This window comes from Oncorhynchus nerka, linkage group LG27 (genome assembly GCF_034236695.1).
Source record: "Oncorhynchus nerka isolate Pitt River linkage group LG27, Oner_Uvic_2.0, whole genome shotgun sequence".
Taxonomy (NCBI): domain Eukaryota; kingdom Metazoa; phylum Chordata; class Actinopteri; order Salmoniformes; family Salmonidae; genus Oncorhynchus; species Oncorhynchus nerka.
Genome location: NC_088422.1, coordinates 7805344 through 7816912, shown reverse-complemented (window position 1 = coordinate 7816912; position 11569 = coordinate 7805344). Strand labels below are relative to the sequence as shown.

The following is an 11569-nucleotide window of genomic DNA, read 5'->3' as shown; positions in this document are numbered from 1 at the left end:
GATCTTGTGAGTAAAGGATTGTCGATGGAGACTACTAGATAATGTTCCCTGGTAAGGAATGTGATCTTGTGAGTAAAGGATTGTCGAAGGAGACTACTGGATAAGAGCTTCTGCTCAATAACTAACATTATAACTGTAATTGCTATTAATAGAATATTGTATAAACCAGGGAATGAAACACTGACTGAATGCAGTTCCTCTTTTGTAACACCAGATGGCAGTATCATCATGTATTAACAGGACAACAATTATTATGGTCTGTTCAAATCTGAGCCTCACTTAAATATCAGCTGTCTGGATGCAATCGGTCCATCAAGGTGAATGAATAAATACACACGTGGATTCACAATGATTGGCTTTTAGATAGACAGTCGTTCAGATCACTTTTGGGGTGATGCATTTGGATAGACAGTCGTTCAGATCACTTTTAGGGTGATGCATTTGGATAGAAAGCCAATCCCAATCTAAATGGCTTCGTTTAATAGCATTTTCCGTTGCAGATAGCCAAAGCCACGGGGAAGATGTTTGGGGGTGCCCTGCTACAAATGGTTATATCGGTCCTCTAATACTGAACTATTAAAGGCCAAGTGCACTGCTGTTTGTGAAAATAGTCATATTTATTAAAAAACTTCTGATTGTTTCAGTTCCCCTTCCCACAGCGATGCACATAGCCACGCATGCAATGAGCAGAGGTGACAAATGTTGTTTTCAAATGGAAAAGTCCACGAGTCATTTGGATTTATTTTCTTGGCTTCAAATGGCTGGGGACAAAAAAAATGCGTTTTGCCGTTGATTGAATATTAGGTTGCTCCCACGTGACCCCCCCCCAGGAATCTCTGTTTGGAGCGCGCTCTCTGCATAGACTGAGATTGACCACAGTGGTCATTTAATCCAGTAGCCAATGTTATTTATGCCTAATGTCTAAACCCTATAATACAATAGCTACAACACAGCTATTTCCCAAAGGAGTGTTGATGTCGTTTTACACCATTGTCCCTAATATAACTCAACATATTAACTCAAATCTCTAGCCACTTAAATAATGAAAATAATTGATGTAATAAATGTATCACTAGCCACTTTAAACAATGCCACTTTATAGCATGTTTACATACCCTACATTACTCATCTCATATGTATATACTGTACTCTATACCATCTACTGCATCTTGCCATCTTGATGTTATAAATGTATCACTAGCCACTTTAAACAATGCCACTTTATAGCATGTTTACATACCCTACATTACTCATCTCATATGTATATACTGTACTCTATACCATCTACTGCATCTTGCCTATTCCGTTCGGCCATCGCTCATTCATATATATTTATATGTACATATTCTTATTCATTCCTTTACACTTGTGTGTATAAGGTAGTTGTTGTGAAATTCTGAGGTTAGATTACTTTTTAGATATTACTGCATTTTCGGAAAAAAGAAGCACAATCATTTCGCTACACTCGCATTAACATCTGCTAACCATGTGTATGTGACTAATAAAATGTGATTTGATTTAATTTGAACTCGTAATAACATTATGATAGTAGCCTATCATATCGGGCCCGTTCAAGCATGACGTTATAGGAATGAGAGATATGTAAACTAGCTGTCGTTTTCAAATGGGGGCATATGCATCGCCCTATCTTGTATTCATTGTGAGCAGACGGCACATCATACATTTCTATCCCTACTGCGTTTAATCCTCCCGGTGGAGTGAGTCAGTTTGGAGAGAGGAGAGGCTGTATAGCAAGTAACTTTACATCGTCGGCCCGCTTCTTGCGCAGCGGATGTCACTTGATAATTATATGGTTTCCAGAGGGATTTTCGCCCCGGTCGTCATGGTGTACCGCTTTTAAATCTACGGTCGATGACACCTGCGTTTTTTTTTCTTGAAGTTTCGCCGAACGCGAATAGTTGGGTCTGCATTCCCTTTTCTCCAGAGTCCAGACCCGCACCGTTTTTCAGAGAGGGAGAGACGGTCCCCGTTTGTCCTACCCGCTGTCTTTACGCGTAGCTCAACATGCGAACTATTCTCTAGCCAGGTCAAACATACACTGCCTACTTTTCCCGGTGTTGTTGTTTATCTGGAACTTCGGGGAACCAATAATTATATTTGAGAATCGGTGTGATTTGAACTAGAAAGATACTGCATTCAGCACCGTTGGATTTAATGTCTTGTATGCTTGCGGTGAACATGGGTTTAGGATGGATCTTCGTAGCCGCTTTGGCTGGAATTCTCACCGCAACTCCAGGAATACAAGGTGGGTATTTTGGCTCTTAAGGCAAGCGAATTAACAATATATGAATTGATTATGGAAATAACATATCTAGTATGTCTACAAAAATGTTATAGACTATGAGTCTATTCTTTATAATTTAGTTGATTGCGCAAAGTTGCCAAAATGTAGTCTATTTGACTGTGTTGATGCTATAAAAATATATATTTACCGCATCAAACATTCTATTTGGTTGGGCAATTTAGTTCTGACATTCTAAAACAGAAATATAACTCAAGGCGTTATGACATTAAAGAATAGGCTATATCTGTTATTACACAGGTATGAACCACTCAGTCTAATAATCTAAACCAGTTGGCTCCTTTGCTATCTTTTCCCTGTGGGAAGAAATGTCCCATTTCAGAATCAGCATCTGAATGACTCATAATTACTGCTCAGACATTATAATCACATCCTAATCTGCAATCTGTCCAATTCAGATTGAATTGATCAAATGCCCCACAGGGAGTCACTCACGACCATGCCCTAAATAAACTTGCTTTACTATAACCCAAATATAATAACCCTAGGTTTTTACCTTGTCATTGAAATGCGTATTCTATCACGGTTCAGTCAAATGAATTAGGAAACATTGCATTATAACCCACGCCATCTGATATTGAAATGTGGGGTCACAGTAAGACGTCTCTGCAGGAGCATAGGGCAATAAGGCTTCGCTGTGGATTTGGTGCCCTCTCCCACAGGGCGACTTGAATTCAGCTGTAGGACCATTTACCTAGTGTCATATTGATGTACAGTTGAAGTCGGAAGTTTACATACACCTCAGCCAACTACATTTAAACTCAGTTTTTTCACAATTCCTGACATTTAATCCTCGTAAAAATTCCTTGTCTTAGGTCAGTTAGGATCACCACTTTATTTTAAGAATGTGTGATGTCAGAATAATAGTAGAGAGAATGATTTAACATTTAACATTTACATTTAAGTCATTTCGCTCTGGGTCAGAAGCGTACTTACAACTCAATTAGTGCATTTTCACCTTATGACCTCCAGTGGAACAGTAGTGCATCTAAATCTTTTCAGGGGAGGGGGTGAGAGGGATTACTTTATCCTATCCTAGGTATTCCTTCCCAAAGAGGTGGGGTTTCAGGTGTCTCCGGAAGGTGGTGATTGACTCAGCTGCTGGTGTAACTGAGGGAGTTTGTTCCACCATTGGGGGGCCAGAGCACACAGTTTTCAGTTCTGCCGGGAACTTTTCCTCAGTGGTATTGAGGCAGCAGGCCAGAGGTGGATGAACCAGTGCCCTTGTTTGGGTGTAGGGCCTGATCAGAGCCTTAAGCCATTTTGCCTCAGCTTTGGCAAGCACCATGGTCTTGTAGCGGTCATTGTCCACTGGAAGCCAGTGGAGGGAGCGGAAGCTTTAACGTGACTGAGAACTTGGGAAGGTTGAACACCACATAATTTTCCTTCTGGATGATGCCATCTATTTAATGGACAGGCAGGGAGCCCAGCCTGCAGCAAGTTGCACCCCCCACCATGATGCTGGGAGATGACAAGTGCCTGGATTAGGATGGTGCTTCCTGTGTGCAAGGGTCTTTTACTCTCCGGATGTTGTAATGCATGAACCATTATGGCCAAACCGCCTTTTTTGTTTCATCAGACCGACAGGACATTTCTCCAGGATCACGAGGTTCTTAGCGCTCTGGGAGGAGGACACAATGGAGTTGTTTTTTGATGGTGGATCATGGCAGTGGCCTCTTCCCGGGAGGAAGAGCAGATTTCTTTCAGCTTTTATTTCTTTCATCACATTCCCAGTGGGTCAGAAGTGTACATACACTCAATTAGTATTTGGTAGCATTGCCTTTACATTGTTTAACTTGGGTCAAACGTTTCGGGTAGCCTTCTACAACCTTCCCACTATAAGTTGGGTGAATTTTTGGCCCATTCGTCCTGACAGAGCTGGTGTAACTGAGTCAGGTTTGTAGGCCTCCTTGCTCGCACACACTTTTTCAGTTCTGCCCACACATTTTTTATAGGATTGAGGTCAGGGCTTTGTGATGGCCACTCCAATACCTTGACTTTGTTGTCCTTAAGCCATTTTGCCTCAACTTTGGCAGTATGCTTGGGGTCATTGTCCATTTGGAAGACCCATTTATGACCAAGCTTTAACTTGACTGATGTCTTGAGATGTTGCTTCAATATATCCACATAATTTTCCTTCCTCATGATGCCATCTATTTTGTGAAGTGAACCAGTCACTCCTGCAGCAAAGCACCCCCACAACATGATGCTGCCACCCTCATGCTTCACGGTTGGGATGGTGTTCTTCGGCTTGCAAGCCTCCCCCTTTTTCCTCCAAACATAATGATGGTCATTATGGCCAAACAGTTCTATTTTTGTTTCATCAGACCAGAGGACATTTCTCCAAAAAGTACGATCTTTGTCCCCATGTGCGGTTGCAAACCGTAGTCTGTTTTTTTATGGTGGTTTTTGAGCAGTGGCCTCTTCCTTGCTGAGCGGCCTTTCAGGTTATGTCGATATAGGACTCGTTTTACTGTGGATATAGATACCTTTGTACCTGTTTCCTCCAGCATCTTCACAAGGTCCTTTGCTGTGGTTCTGGGATTGATTTGCACTTTTTTCACCAAAGTACGTTCATCTCTAGGAGACAGAACGCGTCTCCTTCCTGAGCGGTATGACGGCTGCGTGGTCCCGTGGTGTTTATACTTGCGTACTTGTTTGGACAGATGAACATAGTACCTTCAGGCGTTTGGAAATTGCTCCCAAGGATGAACCTGACATGTGGAGGTGTACAATTTTTTTTCTGAGGTCTTGGCTGATTTCTTATGATTTTCCCAAAGAGGTACTGAGTTTGAAGGTAGACCTTAAAATACATCCACAGGTACGCCTCCAATTGACTCAAAAGATGTCCATTAGCCTATCAGAAGCTTCTAAAGCCATGACATCATTTTCTGGCATTTTCCAAGCTGTTTAAAGGCACAGTCAACCTAGTGCATGAAAACTTCTGACCCACTGGAATTGTCATACACTGCATTATAAGTGAAACAATCTGTCTGTAAACTCTTTTTTTTTTTAATTACTTGTGTCATACACAAAGTAGATGTCCTAAACGACTTGCCAAAACTATAGTTTGTTAACAAGAAATTTGTGGAGTGGTTGAAAAACGAGTTGTAATGACTCCAACCTAAGTGTATGTAAACTCCTGACTTCAACTGTAGTTAGAAGACCTTATGTGCATACTTGTAAATGTACTAGAATGACCTTTGAACTTTATGTTAACTTGGTTGGTTTTCTCCTCACTCCCACAGGAGCATGTGTCTATCAGGGATCTCTGTTTGCGGTAAGTGTTTCCTTCCTTCCCACATCCCTTTCCATTTCGTTATGTCTCTATTGTCTCCTTCTCTACTTCCGTCTCAGAATGATGACGCGGGGCACCGTTTCGCATTGGTGCTGATGCCTAAGATGTAGTGCCGATGCATTATCTACTACCGTGTATTAACTCGTACATTATGTAGGAACGAGGTCGTGTTTCTGAAGCAGGGTTCCGGTGACGTTGTCTTCCTACTGTCTATCTACAGGGGGAATGTTGGGTTAACCTGTCTAGGACAGGTAGTGTTTCTAAAGCAGGGTGACGTTGTCTTCCTACTGTCTATCTACGGGGGAATGTTGGATTAACCTGTCTAGGACAGGTAGTCTTTCTAAAGCAGGGTGACATTGTCTTCCTACTGTCTATCTACGGGGGAATGTTGGGTTAACCTGTCTAGGACAGGTAGTGTTTCTAAAGCAGGGTTACGGTGTCTTCCTACTGTCTATCTACGGGGGAATGTTGGGTTAACCTGTCTAGGACAGGTAGTGTTTCTAAAGCAGGGTGACGTTGTCTTCCTACTGTCTATCTACAGGGGAATGTTAATTAACAGCTCACTGGATGGAATGTTGGGGGAGGGGGGTTCCGGTGACGTTGTCTTCCTACTGTCTATCTACAAGGGAATGTTAATTAACAGCTCACTGGATGGAATGTTGGGGGAGGGGGGTTCCGGTGACGTTGTCTTCCTACTGTCTATCTACAAGGGAATGTTAATTAACAGCTCACTGGATGGAATGTTGGGGGAGGGGGGTTCCGGTGACGTTGTCTTCCTACTGTCTATCTACAAGGGAATGTTAATTAACAGCTCACTGGATGGAATGTTGGGGGAGGGGGTTCCGTTTCACTCAACCGCTGTCTGAGATGTAGCTGGTTAATAATACATAGCTGCTGCTGACTTTGTGAATCATTAATAGTGAAGAGGATATGACTACTAGGTGTCCCAATTGGCACCCTATTCTCTATATAGTGCACTACCTTTCACTGGGGCCCATAGGGCTCTGGTCAAAAGGAGTGCACTAAATAGGGAGGAGGGTGTCATTTCGGTCGCAGACTAAATTGTTGTCTTCGAAATGGTTGCTTGTCTCCTACTACTGTTTATGAAGGAAGCTATGTGGATATCTGAGCACTGATGTAGAAGGTTATGAAGGAAGCTATGTGGAGGTCTGAGCACTGTTGTAGAAGGGTGTGTAGGAAGCTATGTGGAGGTCTGAGCACTGTTGTAGAAGGTTATGAAGGGAGCTATGTGGATGTCTGAGCACTGTTGTAGAAGGGTGTGTAGGAAGCTATGTGGAGGTCTGAGCACTGTTGTAGAAGGTTATGAAGGGAGCTATGTGGATGTCTGAGCACTGTTGTAGAAGGGTGTGAAGGGAGCTATGTGGAGGTCTGAGCACTGTTGTAGAAGGGTGTGAAGGGAGCTATGTGGAGGTCTGAGCCCTGTTGTAGAAGGGTGTGTAGGAAGCTATGTGGAGGTCTGAGCACTGTTGTAGAAGGTTATGAAGGGAGCTATGTGGAGGTCTGAGCACTGTTGTAGAAGGGTGTGAAGGAAGCTATGTGGAGGTCTGAGCACTGTTGTAGATGTCACGCCCTTGTCTAAGTATTTTGTGTTTATCTTCATGTGTTGGGTCAGGCCAGGGTGTGGCATGGGTTTTTTGTATGTGGTGTGTATATATTGGGATTGTAGCTAGTGGGGTGATCTAGCAAAGTCTATGGCTGTCTGGAGTGGTTCTCAATCAGAGGCAGGTGTTTATCGTTGTCTCTGATTGGGAACCATATTTAGGCAGCCATATTCTTTGAGTTTGGTGTGGGTGATTGTCCTTAGTGTCCTTAGTGTCTTTGTTCCTGTCGCTGTGTTAGTTGACAAGTATAGGCTGTTTCGGTTTTCGTTACGTTTATTGTTTTGTAGTGTTTGTGTTATTTCGTGTTTACGTTTGTTTGATTAAACATGGATCGCAATCTGCACGCTGCAGTTTGGTCCGACTCTCCTTCAACACACCTAGAAAACCGTTACAGAATCACCCACCACCAACGGACCAAGCAGCGTGTCAACAGGCAGGAGCAGCCCAAAGAGGAGATGCGCTATAAGGATTTCTGGACATGGGAGGAAATCCTAAACGGAGAAGGACCCTGGGCTCAGCCTGGAGAATATCGCCGCCCCAAAGAAGAACTGGAGGCGGTGAAAGCGGAGAGGCGCCGGTATGAGGAGGCAGCACGGCGACTCGGAAGGAAGCCTGAGAATCAGCCCCAAAAATGTCTTGGGGGGAGGCTCAGGGAGAGTGTGGCAGAGTCAGGAGTCAGACCTGAGCCAACTCTCCGTGTTAATCGTGAGGAGCCAAGGAGGAGACTAGAACCAGAGCCGGTGTTGGAGGTGAGCGAAACAGAGACTGTGAAGGAGTTAATGGGGAAATTGGAGGAGAGAGAAATGAGGGAGTTGCTGTGTTGGTGCTTTTTGCATGGAATTCGCCCGACGGAACGTGTCGGGGATTTGATGGCACCTGAGTTAGCGCTCCATACTCGTCCTGAGGTGCGTGTTAGTCGTTGGTGAAGTTGGTGCCAGCCTCACGCACCAGGCCTCCTGTGCACATCCCTAGCCTTGCACGTCCTGTGCCAGCACTGCTCTCAAGATCTCCAGTACGCCTTCACGGTCTAGCCCATCCTGTGCCACCTCCACACTCCAGCCCTCCGGTAGCAGCTCCCCGCACCAGGCTTCCTGTGCGTGTTCTCGGTTCAGTACGACCAGTACCAGCACCACGCATCAGGCCTACAGTGCGCCTCGCCTCTCCAGCGCTGCCGGAGCCTTTCTCCTCTCCTGCGCTGCCGGAGTCTCCCGTCTGTTCAGCGCTGCCAGAGCCTTTCTCCTCTACAGCGCTGCTGGAGTCTCCCGCCTGTTCAGCGCAGCCAGAGCCTCTCTCCTCTTCTGCGCTGCCGGAGTCTCCCGCCTGTTCAGCGCAGCCAGAGCTGCCAGCCTGCATGGAGCAGCCAGAGCTGTCAGTCTGCATGGAGCAGCCAGAGCTGTCAGCCTGCATGGAGCAGTCAGAGCTGCCAGTCTGCATGGAGCAGCCAGAGCTGTCAGTCTGCATGGAGCAGCCAGAGCTGCCAGTCTGCAAGGTGCTGCCAGCCTGCATGGAGCAGCCAGAGCTGCCAGTCTGCATGAAGCAGCCAGAGCTGCCAGTCTGCAAAGATCTGCCAGTCAGCCAGGATCTGCCAGTCAGCCAGGATCCACCAGTCAGCCAGGATCCACCAGTCAGCCAGGATCCACCAGTCAGCCAGGATCCACCAGTCAGCCAGGATCCGCCAGTCAGCCAGGATCCGCCAGTCAGCCAGAATCCACCAGTCAGCCAGGATCCGCCAGTCAGCCAGGATCTGCCAGATCCGCTAGTCAGCCAGGATCCGCCAGTCAGCCAGGATCTGCCAGTCAGCCAGGATCTGCCGGAACCAACAGCCAGCCAGGATCTGGTAGATCTATCAACCTGCCTGAGCTTCCTCTCACTCCTGAGCTTCCTCTCACTCCTGAGCTTCCTCTCACTCCCGAGCTTCCTCTCACTCCCGAGCTTCCTCTCACTCCCGAGCTTCCTCTCACTCCCGAGCTTCCTCTCACTCCCGAGCTTCCTCTCACTCCCGAGCTTCCTCTCACTCCCGAGCTTCCTCTCACTCCCGAGCTTTCTCTCACTCCCGAGCTTTCTCTCACTCCCGAGCTTCCTCTCACTCCCGAGCTTCCTCTCACTCCCGAGCTTCCTCTTACTCCCGAGCTTTCTCTCACTCCCGAGCTTTCTCTCACTCCCGAGCTTTCTCTCACTCCCGAGCTTTCTCTCACTCCCGAGCTTTCTCTCACTCCCGAGCTTTCCCTCAGTCCCGAGCTGCCTCAGTCCTGAGCTGTCCTTCAGTCCCGATCTGCTCCTCAGTCCAGTGGGGTTCTGGGTGAGGACTACTAGGCCATGGTCGGCGGCGAGGGTGGACTATCCAGGGACGCGAGGAGAGGGGACTAAGACATTGACTAAGTGGGGTCCACGTCCCGCGCCGGAGCCGCCACCATGGACAGACGCCCACCCGGACCCTCCCTATTGTTTTGAGGTGCGTTCGGGAGTCCGCACCTTAGGGGGGGGGGGGGGGGGTTCTGTCACGCCCTGGTCTAAGTATTTTGTGTTTATCTTCATGTATTGGGTCAGGCCAGGGTGTGGCATGGGTTTTTTGTATGTGGTGTGTATATATTGGGATTGTAGCTAGTGGGGTGATCTAGCAAAGTCTATGGCTGTCTGGAGTGGTTCTCAATCAGAGGCAGGTGTTTATCGTTGTCTCTGATTGGGAACCATATTTAGGCAGCCATATTCTTTGAGTTTGGTGTGGGTGATTGTCCTTAGTGTCCTCAGTGTCTTTGTTCCTGTCGCTGTGTTAGTTGACAAGTATAGGCTGTTTCGGTTTTCGTTACGTTTATTGTTTTGTAGTGTTTGTGTTATTTCGTGTTTACGTTTGTTTGATTAAACATGGATCGCAATCTACACGCTGCAGTTTGGTCCGACTCTCCTTCACCACACCTAGAAAACCGTAACAGTAGAAGGGTGTGAAGGAAACTATTTGGAGGTCTCAGCACTGTTGTAGAAGGGTGTGAAGGAAGCTACAGTGCCTTCGGAAAGTATTCAGACCCCTTGACGTTTTCCACATTTTGTTACATTACAGACTTATTCTAAAATGGATTTAGAATAATACTATTTTTTCTACACACAATACCCCATAATAACAAAGGCAAACCAGTTTTATTTAAATATATAAAATAAAATAAAAACTGATATCACGTTTACGTAAGTCTTCAGACCCTTTACTCAGTACTTTGTTGAACCACCTTTGGCAGTGATTACAGCCTTGGGTCTTCTTGGGTATGACACTACAAACTTGTCACACCTGTATTTGGGGAGTTTCTCCCATTCTTCTCTGCTGATCTTCTCAAGCTGTCAGGTTGGATAGGGAGTGTTGCCGCACAGCTATTTCCAGGTCTCTACAGAGATGTTTGATGGGGTTCAAGTCCGGACTCTGGCTGGGCCACTCAAGGACATTCAGAGACTTGTCCTGAAGCCACTCCTGCGTTGTCTTGGCTGTGTGCTTTGGGTCGTTGTTCTGTTGGAAGGTGAACCTTCACCCCAGTCTGAAGTCCTGAGTGCTCTGGAGCAGGTTTACATCAAGGAACTCTGTACTTTGCTCGGTTCATCTTTCCCTCGATCCTGACTAGTCGCCCAGTCCCTCCTGCTGACAAACATCCCCACAGCATGATGCTGCCACCACCATGCTTCACCTTAGGGATGGTGCCAGGTTTCCTACAGACGTGACACTTGGTATTCAGGCCGAAGAGTTAATACTGGTTTCATCGGACTAGAGAATCTTGTTTATGTAACAGCTGTCTGTGGTGGAAGAAGGTGAGGACCAATACGCAGCGTTGTACGTGTTCATCTTTTTAATAAAGTCAACTGAAAACTGAAAAACCCCCAGATCTGTGCCTCGACACAACACTGTCTAGGAGATCTACGGACAATTCCTTTATTTAACCAATTTTAGAATAAAGCTGTAACGAAACAAAATGTGGAAAAAGTCAAGGGGTCTGAAGGAGAAGGTTAAGGAGGAAGCTATAAGGATGTCTGAGCACTGTAGGAGAAGGTTAAGGATGTCTGAGCACTGTAGGAGAAGGTTAAGGAGGAAGCTATATATATATATATTTTTTTTAACCTTTATTTAACTAGGCAAGTCAGTTAAGAACAAATTCTTACTTTCAATGACGGCCTAGGAACAGTGGGTTAACTGCCTGTTCAGGGGCAGAACGACAGATTGGTACCTTGTCAACTCGGGGGTTTGAACTTGCCACCTTCCGATTACTAGTCCAACGCTCTAACCACTAGGCTACCCTGCCGCCCTGCTGCTCTGAGCACTGTAGGAGAAAATCATGCAGACATCTGGTAGTG

General features: G+C 46.1%; 1 protein-coding gene across 1 annotated transcript in view; it reads left to right on the top strand.

Annotated features, from left to right (window-relative positions):
- Positions 1 to 1694: 1694 nt before the first annotated feature.
- LOC115127105 (extracellular matrix organizing protein FRAS1-like) overlaps positions 1695 to 11569 on the top strand; it is a 521989-nt gene continuing 512114 nt past the window's right edge. Inside the window, 2 exon segments of the mRNA XM_065011350.1 lie at positions 1695 to 2266; positions 5572 to 5603. Of these exon segments, the coding sequence (XP_064867422.1) occupies positions 2176 to 2266; positions 5572 to 5603 (123 nt within the window). The 5' untranslated portion in view covers positions 1695 to 2175.